Genomic DNA, 18,019 nt, shown 5'->3' with positions numbered 1-18,019 from the left:
CCTGGGTGTTGGGAAGAGCTCAGAAAGAAGCATCCCTGGTATTGTTCAGACTATAACAATTCAGCAGTTGACATTTCCAGAGAGAATTTTTGTGTTTTCTACCACAAAATCTAGAGGAGGAAAAAAGGAGAAATGGGGAGAAGGTCATCAGAGGGTCAAATGCAATGGGGAGAGTGAAGGTGAAAGAAGCCATATGTCTTAAACTGGACAGGGGAATAGAGAATATGAGATGAGTGGATGCAGTGGCAAAATTGCAAAACAAGTTAAATAACTAGGGTGTGATTTAATCCTGTGGAGAGACATGGGAAGGGATGATTTGGTGAGCAATAAAGATGCAACCGGGACTGAAATCAGAGTTCGAGTCAGAAGGGAAATTGGGAGGGTGGTTAATACTTTTACTTTCATACATTCCAAATAAAATGCTCGACTGATGCATCTAGACTAAGAGATGGTTGGCAATAAAAGAGAGGACAAAGAATAAAAAGATGGAGGTGGCCCTGACCTCATGCAGCAAAGAACAGCAACACCTCCTGAATCACTGCTATTACTCTGGGCACCTGTGTTTAATTTGAAGGACTCCATCCCTCTTACATTATGAGACCTAATGAGATCATGGCTGGAGGTGGTATGACTGGACTTTTTGTGGCTGAGTTATACACATTTCTGTTTTATCCCCTAATCTTGGTGATGAAATCACTGTTGCAAATTGAATCAGAGTTTCACTATGGCTGGCATGCAAGTTATTATTCTCAGTACACATTTTCCTCTTTACCAAAAATGGTACTAACAACTTGGGATCATGTTCATCTGTGGAAAACAAAATGGAAAGAATATGAAAATTGCTTTAAGTCTCCTCTGGAAAATAACTTAGAAAAAAACCCATTAATATCAGATTCTCAGGATTAAATTATTGTTACTTAAATGAATTTTAGGTTGAAAGTGTTTAAGTTTTGGAAAGATGTATTTTAAGTTTTAGAAACTGGTTAATCGCCATATTTCTAAATACTGGTTTTCCACTCTGTAAGGGACAAAGGCCATGGTTGCTCATTTGGCTAACTACAGGCTCAAATTTGGAAACTAGTATTCTGACTTCACTAAAGTACTATCCTCCACATACAAAACTGGCGCAATCACATAAGCTCACACTCTTCCCTCCGGATGGTCTCTTACCCAAGAGCATTAGCATATCCTGTGAGGATAGTTGTATGATTTATAATCATGGATGGATGAAAATGACTAGTGACTTCATGCTTCTGACCTAGATCCTACTACTTAGCAGGGTTAAAAATTAAATTCAATGGAAATAGTAACTGCTGGGGGATCTAGTCCTAGTTTCAACATTGCTCTTTTCATGACTTTGGATAACTATTTTCGTGACACGAACCTTACTTTCTTCTACAAAACAAAGTGTGATTCCTTGAGTATAGTAGGCATTCAACATATATTTATTAAATTAAATGCAATAGTATATTAATCAACACTCTGGTTGGAAATAATACAACTTCAACTTCAGCTATTTTCTGCACAGAAGAGGATTTGTTGGTTTACTTAACAAAACTGGGGGAAGGGCAACCATGGATCTAGCTTTAGGAATGGCTAGAATCCAGGACTGAAACAGCACCAGGGCCCTCTAGCTCCTCTATTTTTTCACATCAGCTAATTCCCCTTGACAGGGTGCATGGCCACCAGCAGCTCTTACAGCTTTATGCACCTTTGTGACGAGAAGGGAAAGGGCTTTTTTTGCTCTAGTGGAGGTATAAAAATTCTAAAGCCAAATTCTCATTGGTCTAATTTGTATCTTGATTCACATCTTTGGACCAAATAATGTGCCTAAAAGAGTGAGTTCTGTAGACCTATTACACACATACATACATACATGGACACACATACACACCCTAAAATTACATCTATAAAAGTTCATTTATGACTTCAGGGAAAAAAGAGTGGTTTACTTGCCAACGTGAAACATGTTCGTTTTGTTATTTCAGTTTCTTCCCCCATTAGTTGCATAGATGCTGTTTTCAGGAATAAAGGGGTCACAACGAGGGATCTCTATGTTTTCACAGAGCTGACTCAGGCTCTGCTCTTGGTGCAGGTTTTTAAAGACTTGTATATCTTCAGGCTTTCTCTGCCCCATAAGCATAATAAAGGCCTTCTATCTTCTGCAGAGCCTGACCTTCATCTGGAAATCAAAAAACAAATCCCTAGCTCCTTTAATGTGGTTTTAGCACTAAATTCTTGATTGTAGGAGAACCTGCTTCAATGTGATAATAAATAAAGCTGCTGTTTCTTGTTTGTTGTGTTTAGACACAATGTTAGAAGCTTTCAGTGGTATGCTAAAGCAAGCTAGCCCTGGCTCCTGAAATCCTATTATTAGCATATCTTCTTCTTGTGTTCAACATGCCAGGGATGTAGGTTGAAATTGGCGTTAGTGAGTTATTCACCCCACAAAATTGGTAAATTCAACAAATCGAGATCGCTGCCCTCCATAAAGAGCCAGTTGTTAAACACTTAAGCAGCACATGACTGGAAGCTTCATATTTATTACTTTATTTAATCTTCATCACAGTCTCACAATTTATATTTATATTGTTATCTTTATCTTAAAAATTAGTTTAGAGGGGCACCTGGGTGAGTCAGTTGGTTGAGCATCCAGCTCTTGACTTCTTCTCAGGTCATGATCCCAGCACCATGGGATCAAGCCCCACAATGGGCTCTGTGCTGAGCATGGAACCTGGTTAAGATTTTCTCTCTATCCGCCCCCCACCCCTCTCCCCCACTTGCCTTCTCCCTTAAAAAATTAATTTAGAAAAGGGGAAGTATCAATGTGGTTAAAAACATATGGTGCATTACTTGTTTGGACCAGGCTCTGCCTGTTTCAGAGCCCAGGCACTACACTTTGGAAGGCAGCTGACAGTGTATTCTCTTTTCCTTAGCAGCTCTTCCATTTGTCATTTGTCACCTCAACCAACACTGAAATGTCAGCTGTTTTAGGGAGAGAGTGTAGTCCATTGACGAAAATCTCCGGCTGTACTGAGGAAATGTTTTTCTGTGTTTCTTCCACTTTTTGCTGCAGGTGGTTCATTGGGGATTGGTTGGAGTGTAGCAAGACTTGTGACGGTGGAATGCGCACAAGGGCAGTGCTCTGCATCAGGAAGATTGGACCTTCAGAGGAGGAGACACTGGACTACAGCGGCTGTTTAACACACCGGCCTATTGAAATAGAGTCCTGCAACAACCAGTCATGTCCACCTCAGTGGGTGGCTTTGGACTGGTCAGAAGTAAGGAAATCTGAGGCTGTATGTTTTGAGATGTCTTAACTAATCAATACCAGAGCATTTAATAGTGAGGACACCTGAGCTTGTGAGCACCTTAGAACTCAGCAAGTTAAGGACTGCCTAACAGTAAATTTGGCCCTGTTATATTTCATTGCTCCTGGTCAGGAAGTAAGGTTTTTCTGGGTCAGGGAAATCAGTGAGAAACTAGACATCAGTTTGATTAAAAATCAACCTAAAGTGAATTGGAAAGAATAGAATAATGAGTACTCACATAAGTGGTTTTTCTCTTCCTTTGCTATTCTTGAGCAGCAAATAAGCTCAGAATTAGTGATAAATCTTTTTTCCCAAGTCATGTTGCAGCCTAACTACATAATTCATACATTTGAATATTTATCAATTTTTTATCACTTATTATATATCTAAGTATATTTTAATTCCTTCTGTTGCATCTGGGGAAGAAACATGGAGTTGAGGTTGTAATATACAAAGTCCAATTCAGCTTTTATCATTAACCTCTGCTTACATGATCAGTGAGGGAGACTAAGATAATGTTTTTCTGCCTTACATGTATATAAAAGAGCCTAAAATAATCCATAGAGCTCAGAATAATTGCCTTATAAAAAATGAGGAAAGGGGTAGAGTTAATTCTTGACTGCTCGTTCTTCATGAGACATATAAACGGAAACACCGTATCATTCTCCACATTTCCCAAAGAAGGGTTGAAATCTTCTGTAATGTTGGTTAATATTAAAAAGAATAAGTACCTGGCTACATAACTAAAGGCCATTCTTCCAAGTTAGCAAAACAGGATGCATTTCCTGCTGGAAACATTGTGGTACTTGCTTTGGGTATTTCCTGTAGACCTCATAAGTTTGTAAAAAAAAAAAAAAAAAAAAAAAAAAAAAATTAAATAAACAGAAAACATACATTGTTCTTTAGGAACCCCTGGTTGTAACTTTTCCCCCTGTGAATCTTACTGCTGGAGTGGCCTTAATTTGGTAGAGACCTGAGCCTAAAAGAGGGGCTGTGTTTAGGATGGTACATGGAAATGGAGATTCTGACTAGTTGTAGTTATCTATGGAATCTTTGGTGGGAATTGGGAGTGTTCTCCCAAGTTTCCTGGACATACTCCAGCTTCAGTAATTACATCTGCCTACCTAACTTTTGTGTTTCAATCAAATGTAGAGATACTCGTGGTGAGTGGTTATGGAAAACAGTGTGAACTCTTCTGTTCCCTAGAAGTGAGTGGATTAACTCCTAAATTGATTTGGAAGATAAAATTGACTGATAAAGAATAGACATTCTGTAGAGTTCTACATATGTTGAAAATTATTGTACCTGCATTTCAGTGCCCAAGACCCTCACAGAAGTTCATAAGTAGTCATTGAAAATGATGACAAATTTATTATTGGAAAATCATACTGGGAGGCCTGATGATTGGCTTCAACAGTTTTAGGGTTTCAGGTCAAGTCCCTAAGTATAATTTAGTACCAAGTAAACACACTGGAATAGGCACTATGAGCAATACAAAGGAATCCTATATGCTTGGAAAAGTAAATATTTGTGAAGAAAATAAAGAATAACTTTAGACAGTGTTTAATAAAATGGTGGATTGTGAGGTATACATGTATAAATGATATAGAAATTTAGAGCTAAGAAGGTCAGAATAGCTTAGAGTGCGATCAGAAAGCTTTTTCATTGGGGCACCTGAGTGGCTGAGTTGGTTAAGCATTGGACTCTTGATTTTGGCTCAAGGCATGATCTCACAGTTTGTGAGTTCGAGCCCCATGTCAGGCCCTGTGCTGATAGGGCAGAGACTGCATGGATTCTCTCTCTCCCTCTCTGTCCCTCCCCTGCTCTCTCCCTCCCTCTCTCTCTCTCACCCTCTCTCTCTCTCTCTCAAAATAAATAAATAAACTTTAAAAAAAAGAAAAGCTTTTTAGTTGATGGGAGCTAAACTGTATGTTGGCGTATGGGATATGAAATAGGAAGAGAATAGGGAAACTGGAGAAGATATTCCTGATAACAAGATAGTTATTTATTCAGTTACTAATTCAGAGAATATTTTTGAAACAACTGAACAGAAACATAAAGATCATGACGTTAAAGTAGGATGAAGAAGAGGGTTTGTTTTAAAGAATAAATGGAAAATAAGATTGCATGAAGTAGTGGTAGATGATAATAAAGATTCAACTTTATATATCATCTTGCTACCAAAGTGGAGAAAAATGGGGGTGCCTGATTGGCTCAGTCGGTTAAGCATCTGACTTTGTCTCAGGTCATGATCTTGTGGTCCATGTGTTTGAACACCGTGTCAGGCTCTATGGTGACAGCTCAGAGCCTGGAACCTGCTTTGGACTTGTGTCTCCCTCTCTCTCTGTCCCTTCTCCGCTCACACTGTCTCTGTCTCTCTTTGTCAAAAATAAATAAACATTAAAAAAAAAAAAAACATTTTAAAAGTGGAGAAAAATAGTTAAGTTCATAAGCAGAAACTAGAAAAAATTTCTGCCAACCATGAAAACACTAAAATCACTTGCACAGGTTTATTTCACATTGATCCCTTGATCTACACTCTTCTGTATCATTATATTTGTATTTTAACATAAAACAAATTTAATCACCTTGAAAAAAAGGCATGTGTATATTATAGCATGTTTCCATTCCAAATACCATTTTAAGGTTTTCTTTTGAAATCAACCTCATATATGTTTTAATTACCCTGCTCTGAGAATTTTGATTCTTATCTATCCACTCTTAGAGATAACTTGCTCAAAAAGCTCTGAGAGGCTCTTAGGCACTCCTGGAGGCTGCTTAAAGAAACATGAAAAAGTTAGGTGGGCTTTTAATCACATTTCTGCTATCTTCTTTAAGATAAGCTGTCAAGGGACAGCTTGGTGGCTCAGTTGGTTAAGCGTCTGACTCTTGGTTTTCGCTCAGGTCACGATCTCATGGTTCGTGGGTTTGAGCCTAGCATCAGGCTCTGTGCTGATGGCACAGAGCCTGCTTGGGATTCTCTTTCTCTCCCTCTCTCTCTGCCCCTCCCCTGCCCACACTGTCTCTCTCTGTCTCTGTCTCTCTCTCAAAATAAATTAAAAAAAAAAAAAGATAGCTAAGTCAAAACTTAGGACAAAGATGCAGTGTCTTGTCTTTCCTGTTTATTTTCCAAAGGAGAGGTACACTCTCACACTTCCTTTTTTTTTTTTTTTTTTTTTTTTTTTTTTACTTTACTTTACTAGGAAGCCCACTTCTTCCCTGGACGGGTTAAAAATAAATGAAAGTAAATAGTATTAAGTGAAATAAACGTCTGAGTAGCTATGGAGAACAAAGTGAGAACAGGAGCCTGTTCTCCCCAGTGGAATGGAATACCTCCCGCTATTGAAAAGAGGAGGTCCTACCAGAACAGCAGGCAATGTTCAATCTTTTTTGGTTAGCTGCTGCAAATATTTCACACATTATTCATTTGACACACCCCTGAAGACTTCCCTTTTCTTTCTGCCCCTTCCCCACTTTCAACCATCAGCTGTCTGAGCTCTGCTAATCACAAGGGTGAGGTTCAACTAGTGAAAACATGTTGCAGCAAGAGGAATGTACCCTTTGCCCTTTTCCTTTTCTTTGCCGGCCTCTCTAATATAAAATTTCCATTGTTGCAAAGCCAGGAACCGTTTTTCGTTTTCTCCATCAGTGAAACCCACCGGGTTATTTTCTTTTGCTTATGACAAAAGAAAAGAAAACAAAACAAAACAAAAAGCCAAATTACCTTGGCGGAAAATGACTCTTCAGCAGCCTTTTGTGAAACTAATGAAGCCACGGCTTTCCCATTTCCTATAATCTAGCCTCACTCTTGGGATCACCCATACTATGTTGGACTTAAATGGCTTTCTGTTTTTGCCCTCTCTTGGCAAGTAACTCTTAGATGCGTTGCTGCATACCGTGGATGGGCTCCAGCAATCCTAAGCCATTCTTTTGATGTATTGGAATAGTTTCTTTTGACTCCCACAGAGTAGCCATTGGAAAAGGTCTGTTTCTTGTACTTACTCTTGGACAAGTGGATGACTGCTGGCAACATTCTCAATTGATTTGATAGGATTTACATTTAGGTAGCATTAGTTAAGAAGGAATGGGGGGTGGGGTGGGGTTGGAAAGGGTGCAAAACCTACCTGCAGGGGACTGTGCTTTGTTTTAGAAGACAGTTGTGACATCACCTTGCTTACTTCTAGGTTCTACTCTGGTACTATAACTAAGCAAATTAAACCTGTTTCTCCAGAAAGAACTCAGTCTAACCCCAAACTGTTAACATTTCTGTGCTTTACAAGTGAGAGCCAAATTGTTTTCCCTGTTGTGGTTTCAAATACTTTTCTCTGCAAAATACGTTTTTTGCTTTTTAATAGTAGATCATTAAGCTAAAGCATAAATACATCTCTCATAAAAATGACCTCCTATATCTCACTGGGATGAAAACAAACAAATGGTCTGATCAGATTTTAAATAACTGTGGAATTTTGATTATATGAATAAATAGGAAAAAAAGGTATTTACCTGCAATAAAGAAAAATAGTGAAAAATAATTTTACTAAAGAATAGGTTGTCCAGGGGCACCTGGGTGGCTCAGTCCGTTGAGCATCCAACTTCAGCTCAGGTCATGATCTCACGGTTGGTGAGTTCCAGTCTCATATCAGGCTTATTGCTGTCAGAGTGGAGCCTTGCTTCAGATCCTCTGCCCCTCCCCCATTTGTACTCTCCCCGTGGGGGTGGGGGTGGGGTTGGGGTTGGGGGGGGTGGAGAATGGATTGTCTACTGAAATAGTATCTTCCACACAGCTACCTATATAGTTTATTGTGAGAATGAATGGGATAGATTTTGATGTCTATTTATAACTATGTTTTCATCTAAAAAAAATGAGTTTTATTACTCATTCAATATCTAATTATTACTACTGAATTTTAGGGCATGGTAAAAAAATGTGTACAAATCTACCCTTTATGTGGGTAGAGACCAGTGATTATTTCCGAAGAAGACTCTAAGCACTTACAATGAAGTTAATGCCTATTAATCATATCCATAATCATGGCTACATCTTGCTTTTCTAGAACTTCTTATGTTGTTAGATAGTTAAATAAAACCGAAGCTGTCAGATGAGTAAACGTATTTATTTATCAGAAGTCTCGAGAGGCGGAAAGATGAAATGTAGGCTTAATAAAGCAGAAGGAAGAAGTAAAAATAAAAACAAGCTGAGGGACATCTCTCCTCGAACATCTCGGACCTAACATCAAAAGAATTTGCAGAATAGAGTTCTCTTTGAATAAAACTAGTCTAATTGGCATCCCTATGCCTTTTACTTTTTTTTTTTTACAAGAATTTTTTAAACATTTAAATTTATAATCACTCTTAAGAAGTACAATATTTACAGAGACCAGAGTTGAGGCTTTGGATACAGACATGTAATATTTGTGGCTAGGTCTGCAGGGGTCAGGACTGGTATATTTATTGAATCAGAATATGGCAGAAATATAGTTTTCAGTCATTCGTTATTTCAAGAATTCACTTGACTATCTCTCTACTTCTAGTGTGATGGGATGGAATATCCTTGGCTTATTTAGAGGAGTTTGGGTTGTAATTTTCTAAAATTATTTCTTTGGTAGAAGTCATCACTATATGTTCAGTTTTACATATAATTTCACATTGTCCCACAGAGGGTTTGTGTCTCTGTACATTTGCTTTCAGAGCTCCATTCTGGTGGAAAGCTGCTATTTGGATTTACCTGTACTTCTTAGTGCCTCCTTTTCTCACCTGCAGAGCGGGTGTGGAAACAGTACTTCAGGAGGTTTCTGTGAGGATCAGGTACACTGTGACATGCAAAGTACTCGGGACACTGCCTGACACTTAATCAATAGTAGCACCGCTTTGTCTTTTTATTGTTCTCCTTGTTACTACCATTATTTTCTTTGTTTTGGTTTTGGTTTCCCGGGGACTTCTAGCCACAAACGAATGAATTGTGTGTCATGGCATTGTCTGCCTCCCCCAAGTGTAAGCAGGACTTTGGCATAGGCTCTTAGCCAAGACTGCTGGATATTACTACCTTCTTCAAATAATAGCAGAAGCTTCTTGCTACTGGAAAAAGATATTCCAACAAGCAAGGGGCATATGTCCCCAGCTTTAATACACGTATTATGCTTTTAAAATGCAAAGGGAGAGGAGAGTGGCACAAGTGAATTTATTAGCAAATGTTCCCATTATGAGAACTAATCATAACTTAAAATCCTCAAATTGGATATCCCATATATCCTACATGTTTCTATCTCCCTAAAGTCTTTTGCATTTTATCTCAATTTGTTTTTTTAATAATTAATTAATTAATACTTTTTCTGTGTTCTCATGACTTCCTGCTGATGCTAAGAGCTAAAGTGTGGATCAGAAGGTCTGGGATTTATTTCCTGCTCTACCACTTGCTATCTCTTTAGCCTTAAGCTGCTTAAGTTTTCCTTATCTGTACTCACTCTCAAAAACTTGTGTAAGAATACTGTATTTGAAAGTGATTCCTGAACTGTGAAGCTCTAATGAAATGTGAAGTAGTAGTGTTATTATCAGTAATAATATTTAGCATTAAAAGAATGGCAGAAATCCTCTAAGGCCTCGGCTTCTAACATTGGTGGATGGTGGAGGAGACTTGGTGTGAAGTCGGGAGGACTAGACACAGGTGGGGCAAGCTCAAAAGACTGGAATCGAGGCTTTATTCGTCATACAGAACACATGATTGCATGTCTTGGTTTCCTGAAATATAAAGTGATAGGATTGTTTTAAGGGTTAATTGAGGTAACAATTGCAAAGGACATAGTGTAAAGCCTAATGTTCAGGAAACAGTAAGAGTTAGCATTACGTCTGCCATTTAATAGCTGCATGACTTTCTACTAAGCATTTAGTCTAAGATTGTTTCCTCATTTAAGAAACAGAATAATAATTGCCATCTCATAGGATTTCTGTAAAGACTATATAAATTATAGCACTTAGCACAACCCTTGGTATATATCATGTTTATTAAACGGTAGCTGCTACTATCATTATTATTTTTAGTAGTGGTTAATTAGTAGAAGTGGCAGCAGCACTGGCGTTGTGCGTGGCCCTGGGCTTGCACTGGAGAATACTGCACATTAGTGTGGAGAGATCGATCTGAAAAGGTAAACTTAGCCTTCCTATCAGAAGACAGTCAGCATATTTAGAGTTTGAATTTTTATCTTGAGGACAATAATGAGCCATTGAAGGATTTATTTTTTAATCACAGGAGAACATAATTGATTTGTGCTTTAGACAGTGGAGCGAGGTAAGAGCAAGAAATACAGAGACCTGTTAGAAAGACAATGCAGTCTTACATGAAGGAAATGATGTTTGTCTGAAACAAGATTAGTGACAGTGGAGACAGAGAAAAATCAATAGATGTGAGAGAGATGTGGGAGTTGGATTAGCAGGACCCAGTGATGGATTCTATGGGAAGAGAGGAGCAGCAGCTGGAAATAAGGATGTTGATTTGGCTGTGAAAAGAAGTAGCAGACATCAGGAATTTGACCACTTTGACTACTAAGACCCTAACTAAAGCTTCTCCTGGAGCCATCTTGGAAAGAACTGATGTTCTCCTCCTTCAAAATGCATCTTAATGAAATTTTTTCTAAGTTGGAGGATATGTATTCTGTTATTACATTCATGCTGATGAGAAGTTTTCATGAGATCCTTGATTTCACCTGAAAAAAAAGTAGCAATTTTCTCTCTATGACATACACCAGGCTCAAAGATTGCCCCGACAGAAGCTACGCGGGGTGTATATAGTGTTCATTATGATATCCTCATCCCACAACTAGCACACTTTGATTTACCTGATTGTAAATGAAAACCATCCTACCAGATATACAACAGTATGTGTTTATTGAGTGCATACTCAAAGTCCTGTGCTGAATTCTGAGGGTCAGGACAGGGTGGTGTACAAAGAAAAATTAGAAATGAAATAATTTTAAGGAGCTTATAGTGTGGAAGGGATGAGAAGACGTGTAAACATGTAATTACAAATAGGAAGATGGTGATTCTGGGCTCAAGAATATATATCTTCTACATCCTCTTTTATGCTACTTAACCTGTGTTCACATGTATATCTCCTACATAAAACTATGAGCTCCTGGAAGGTAGAGACCATCTTAATCACTTTGTATTCCCTTCCCCTCAGTCTAATGTAGCTCCTGCAGTAGATCTGGGATCTTTCTTCCTTCCTTCTTTTCTTTCTTTCTTTCTTTCTTTCTTTCTTTCTTTCTTTTGAACAAAAGGTATAGAAACAGGGCTTCAAAATGTTGTGGGTAAGGTCCTCACTTGACTCAAAGGAAGAACAGATTTTAAGGAAGGGTTCAAACATACAGGGTAGAAAGTTGGAGGACTTTAGTCAGTCACCATGTTTAATAGATGACTCTAAGAAATAGCATTCCAATGAACCTGGAGAAGAGGTAAATAACAGACTTTGTGACATTGGAAGAAGGAGCATCTTTTCCTCAGTATGAAGAACAGACTGGTCCAACTAAAGAAGAGTCAAATGCATTATGTTTAGGGAAATTTATTATGTACAAGGAAAAGTCCAGAGATTTTCTGTGCAATAAACTTTGACCAATGGCCATGTATTCTTAGTTACCACCCTCTAAGAATACACATCTCAATCAATCCCTAGCTTGCTTCATAAAGATGAGTTCTTGTTGTCTACTAATAATAAGGATTCTTTTCAGAAGACTACACCTAGCAAGTAGGAAACCAAGGATTCCACATTCCAAAAATTAGGATTTCTGTAAAGACTGTATAGCTCTTAGCACAACACTTGGTATATATCGTGTTTATAAAATGTGGCCAAGGACAGGGAGGTATCGAGGAATAAACCTACCCACAATAAAAGAAGAAAATAAGTTAGCCAAGAAACAAACTTTGGATTTAGCTCTTAAAGTCCTTAGGGGAAAAGTTAAAGGTACTTCTGCTTAAAAACTTAACGAGTTTTCATATCTGAACAACTTTGCCCAGAATTTTGTCTATATGCATATTGTATACCCAAAAACATTCACTTTAAGAAAGACCTTCCTCATATTTTCCTCTATCTTTAAACTGCTGTGATTCATTTAAACTGCTGTATTTGTTTTATTTCCAGTGCACTCCCAAATGTGGTCCGGGATTCAAGCATCGGATTGTTCTGTGCAAGAGCAGTGACCTCTCTAAAACATTCCCAGCTGCACAGTGTCCAGAAGAGAACAAACCCCCTGTCCGTATCCGCTGCAGTTTGGGCCGTTGCCCTCCTCCTCGCTGGGTGACTGGAGACTGGGGCCAGGTAAGACAGTGAGGCAAGGGGCTCCTGCTGAAGCAGCACTTTGAAACACTTAAGTTTTCTGATTGGGTCATTATAAGGGCTCCAGAGATGAGAAACACGACAGTCACACATAGACCCACTAGCTGTGTTTCTCCTGCACCCACACGCTTCCTACTTCTACCTACTCCTTGGGGCTTACCAATGTAATTTAAACTTAAAAGAGAAATAGTCTGTATGGCCAGGTATTTGAGCAAGCTAACAAAACTTTGGATTCTAGTCCCAACTCTCTCAGCTACTTCAAGAACAAATCTGTTAACCCCAGTGTCTTAACTTTCCTACTTGCAAAAGTAGCTCCTCTTAACTTCACAGAAAAGGTATGGGGGTTCTAATTAGCTTGATAATGTGATTGACAGTCTTTGAAATATTATCAATATCTATTATTCAATGGATTTAGCTGATGGACATCATGAATTGGGAAGCCAGTATAAAGGGCTTTTGGTCTGTATTTTTACATGAGGTTCATTTGCATTTTATGTTCTAATTCCTATTTTTTTCTTTCTTCATTCTCACTTATTTTTAAACTGTGTTATCTTAGTGAAGGCCACCTTAAATCCTTTTACAACAAATCGATATATTTGGATACAAGGAAAATTGAGTATTATTCTTTTGAATGTCAAAAAGGAAATCTATTAGGTTACATTAAAAATAATGTTCCAGGGGCACCTGGGTGGCTCAGTCGGTTAGGCGTCCGACTTCGGCTCAGGTCATGATCTCGCGGTCCGTGAGTTCGAGCCCCGCATCGGGCTCTGTGCTGACAGCTCAGAGCCTGGAGCCTGTTTCAGATTCTGTGTCTCCCTCTCTCTGGCCCTCCCTCGTTCATGCTCTCTCTCTCTCTCAAAAATAAATAAATGTTAAAAAATAATAATAATAATAATGTTCCAGAAAGGTAATTTCTAGACAATCAATGCCCTTTTCCTGTGGTTTTATAATTAACCTTGTTGTTTTCAAATATCTGAGACCCAAATAAATCATGGCACATAACTATACCAGTATGATTTTGTGTGATCTCTGGACTGACTGGACCTGTAATTACTTATTAAAAATGGCATTTCATAGAAGTAGTTAGCAAAATTCCGGACAACCCTCAGCATTTCTACAGTATAGCAGTATCTACCGACCTCTTTTGTTATAGTTGGGAAAGGGCAAAGGTTTTCAGTCTCCATTAAAGCAAATAAATATATTTGTTCTGTACTCAGCCAGCCCTGTGGGGAGACAAAATCAGTGTGATCATAAAATAATTAATATTTGCATGTGTATAACAAATAATTAATAATTTGCATTTGTATAGCATCATTTAATTTATAAAGTACTCAAGTAGAATACACATGATAGGCATTGTAAGCAATTATGTGTTTCACTGTGAAAGTGTAACCATTTCAAAATATGGAATTGATATGGTGTTAAAGAATAAGTACAGACATGCCCTCATAATTTTGATTTAAACCATGGAGGCATTTCCTTCCTTACATATTCTTTGTTGCAATGCACTGTCATATAAAGGTCAGTTGAAAGTTTTCGCATGTGAGTGATTTCACCAAATTTGCAGTAATCAATTTCAGGTTATTCTTTTAAATGTTGTCAAGTCCTTTTCTTCTCATCTATATTTTAAATTCAGTTTTCTAAAATTAAAATTAACTGGTAAAAATACATTTTCAAAGACACTTTAATACATTTTATAGTGCATTTGTTTGTCATTCTTTATTTAGGAATTTTAAAATAAAAGTGTCTGTCAATATCCTTGCAACTCCTGTAAGTGTTTTGAGAGTTTTTACAGACAAATTCAATAGGGCCTCAGTTTGTTAACCTTATAAGCATCACCATCGCCTGTCTCGGCACTAGCTCATCTCCTTGATCTCAGATCTCACAGGCTTTGCGGGCATTCTGGGTGGCAGACCCAAAGAAAGATCCAGCTTCATGGTTCAGCCTGGACAGCTGATCGGTCCCCACTGAGACTAAGTCACTCAGAGAGTAACTTCAACTGTAAAGTAACTGAATCCCTGAGTAGATGAAAAAGGAGAGGGAGGCATGCTACTTGGCTCACATTTGTGTGACTAACAATACCTTAGAAAACTCAAGGTAATTATTGAAGCTCTTTTATTTTTTTTTAAACTGGTTCCCATCACTAGCCCACACAGCAGTCACTGCTGTTTTACTGAACTCCTATTTTGATCACATTCACAGCACTCCAGTAGACCATCAGCTTGTTTGCCATAGGACTGTAATAAATAGGGAGCAAAAGTGATGTCCCAGCACTAGAATCCCTAATTACTACTTCCTCATGAGGGTTTTCTTATTACACTCCTGTTACAGTTCACCTAATTGGAAGTGTTAGAAAAATAGCCCAAGAAATCACTTGTTTTCTAGGAACTATATTGCTTCCATTTTCAAAGGTAATAACATGTTCCTTGAATTTTCAAATGAGTTCTACAGTAGAATGACTTAATCATATACCTCTCCAAGATGAACTTCATATGGACTTTAAAAGCTAATATATATGGTATTCGGAAAGATATAATATCTTTTTACCTCCTGAAAATTGTTGAATTTTGTTTCTCTCTGTGTCTTTCGGTTCAGTGTTCTGCTCAGTGTGGCCTTGGACAGCAGATGAGGACTGTGCAGTGTCTTTCCTACACTGGACAGGCGTCTAGTGACTGTCCAGAAACTGTTCGGCCTCCATCGATGCAGCAGTGTGAAAGCAAATGTGACAGTACCCCCATTTCCAATACTGAAGGTGAGTTTCCCATGGACAAAGGGCCTGCGGCCTCTAATGACTCACCTCTGGTGGCTCCCAGGGTTTGAGGAGCCCCATAAAGCCACTGTTGTAGTATAGTTCATGTAGAGCATTTGTGAAAGTTGCATGTGTACTGGATATGTGATAAGGAAACCTACATTTTTTTCCCTGACTACCTGACCTTGTTAAGTCACTTAAACTTTCTGGAGCTAAATTAGCTTATCTTTATAATGAGGGATTGGAGTAAGTAACCTCTAAGGTCTATGTTTGACCTAGCATTCTATGTTTGACTTGTGCCAGAAATACAGAGATGATGTCTAATGAACCACACTTTGAATTTAAAGTTCTGTTTCTTTTCTGTTTCTTTTTGGATTTAACAATGGATCTCTACCATCATGAAGATTAAAATTCATGCTTGTTGTACATATAATGAAAGCAAATATTTGAAACTATTTATTTCAAGTGCTAGTTTTCTTATTGTAGAAAAGAAGAAAAAGATAATTATATAGCTGTTTATAGAGGAGCACAAAGGTCTTTATGCTCTGAAATTTCTCTTTCTTTTAATTTTTTTTAATGTTTATTTTTGAGAGTAGAGACAGAGCATGAGCGGGGAAGGGGCAGAGAGAGAGGGAGGCACAGAATCCAAAGCAGGCTCCAGGCTCTGAGCTGTCAGCACAGCTGACGCGGGGCTCGAACCCACGAACCATGAAATCATGACCTGAGCTGAGTTGGACGCTTAACCGACTGAGCTGCCCAGGTGCCCCTGAAATTTCTCTTTCTTATGTATTGGGAAATCTGTTTATTAATAGCAGTTGCCAGCCCAAATCCTGAATTTTCTTATATCTTATTTAAACAAATATACTTTGCTTATTCAGTTAGGCATTCATTTAAAATTTCCTGAATGCCACTATGTAAGAGGCACTACAACAGAAATCATGGGAAATATAGAGACAAATATGGCATAGTCAGGAAATTCAGACTGCCTTGCCATATGAAAATAGAGGCATGCTCAAATAAATGCACAAGAACATCTGGAACCACTAATTTAAATTATGTAAGAAACCTGGTTATGGGGCTCTGCTTAAAACAAAAGTAGAGAACTATCCTGAAAATAATTTGTTAATATTTTTCAAATGAAAATTATGTGCTCATGAGCCTATTAAAAAGAGATCTATTCCTTTTGACTAAATTTCTCCAACTTAAAGGATTTTTTTAAAAAATTACATTCACTATTGGGGCACCTGGGTGGTTCAGTCAGTTAAGCATCCGACTTCGGCTCTGTCCTGACAGCTCAGAGCCTGGAGCCTGCTCTGTATTCTGTGTCTCCATCTCTCTCTGCCCCTCCCCTGTTCACACTCACAAAACTAAATAAACATTGAAAAAAAAATTTTTTTAATTACATTCACTATTTTAAAATATTTCCTTAGAGGGGCGCCTGGGTGGCTCAGTCGGTTAAGCGGCCGACTTCGGCCCAGGTCATGATCTCGCGGTCCATGAGTTCGAGCCCCGCGTCGGGCTCTGTGCTGACAGATCAGAGCCTGGAGCCTGTTTCAGATTCTGTGTCTCCCTCTCTCTGACCCTCCCCCATTCATGCTTTGTCTCTCTCTGTCTCAAAAATAAATAAACGTTAAAAAAAAATTATAAAATATTTCCTTAGATATTTTATTTTAGGAAGAGCAATCATCTTCTATGACAGGATACAGAGAAATTACTTTGCAAATATACCAGTTTTTATATCTAAGCCTCAACATGAAATCCTTTTTGTATAATTTACTCTTTCAGATAAGTATGACCTTATTGTACATTAATTCAAAATCATAATTTTAATTTGCAAAATCTGTTGCTCTGATGTCATCTACTTTTTTGTCCCTTCGGTAATGGTCATTCTAGAAATTGAGCTTTTCTTCTCTTGAGAAGGACTCAAAATCCATGATAAACCTAAGTATTTTCCTTAGCAAAACAATCTCTTTTAAATAATCTAAATAAAAATATCTGTCTTGTGTAAGACTGCATCAAACAATTATAAATTGTTTATCCATTATAAATTATTAGCAGTCAATCACATAGGTCTGAAGGTCTATTTTTCTTTCTGAGTTGGAAGATAAAAGGTTGAGGTGGAAAAGATATAACTATCATATTAAATTACTCTGTATTGGGTATTATGGGTAGGCCCTTTATATTTATTATCCACCTTATATATCTCATATACATAAATATCTCTGTGTGTGTGTGTACGCACGCATGCATGTTATAATTATGTCAGCAACCGTCCAAGAGTTGGTATTACTGATGAGGAAACTGAGGCACAGAGAGGGATAGTGACTTGCCCAAATGATAAGACTAGGAAGTAGTAAAGGCAGAATTTGAACTGAGATTTGGCAAAGCCCAAGGGCATGTCAGTTTCAACTACATTTTTATGCTATTCTTAATTCACTTATTAGTAGGGTATTTTAACATGAAAACAGAGCTTCTGGTTATGAAGTAGCAACTCTTTCTAGCATGACCATCATCCTGATTCAGTAGATTCAGGCTTAGTCACTGCTGAAAGAATTGGTTTTTTAACATGCTCACAGCAATGTAGATGTTGAAATTATGTATATAACTTTATTTTAGGCATTTTAGTGATTTCTCCAA

General features: G+C 38.0%; 1 protein-coding gene across 1 annotated transcript in view; it reads left to right on the top strand.

The window, feature by feature from the left end:
• Positions 1-18,019, top strand: part of ADAMTS6 (ADAM metallopeptidase with thrombospondin type 1 motif 6) — a 295,715-nt gene that overhangs the window by 264,004 nt on the left and 13,692 nt on the right. The window contains exons 21-23 of the mRNA XM_042940219.1: positions 3,077-3,281; positions 12,439-12,615; positions 15,229-15,385. Coding sequence (XP_042796153.1) covers positions 3,077-3,281; positions 12,439-12,615; positions 15,229-15,385 — 539 coding nt within the window. The remainder of the gene's footprint in view (positions 1-3,076; positions 3,282-12,438; positions 12,616-15,228; positions 15,386-18,019) is intronic.

The sequence above is a fragment of the Panthera leo genome, chromosome A1, assembly GCF_018350215.1.
Source record: "Panthera leo isolate Ple1 chromosome A1, P.leo_Ple1_pat1.1, whole genome shotgun sequence".
Classification (NCBI taxonomy): Eukaryota; Metazoa; Chordata; class Mammalia; order Carnivora; family Felidae; genus Panthera; species Panthera leo.
This window is presented reverse-complemented; position numbering and strand designations above follow the sequence as displayed.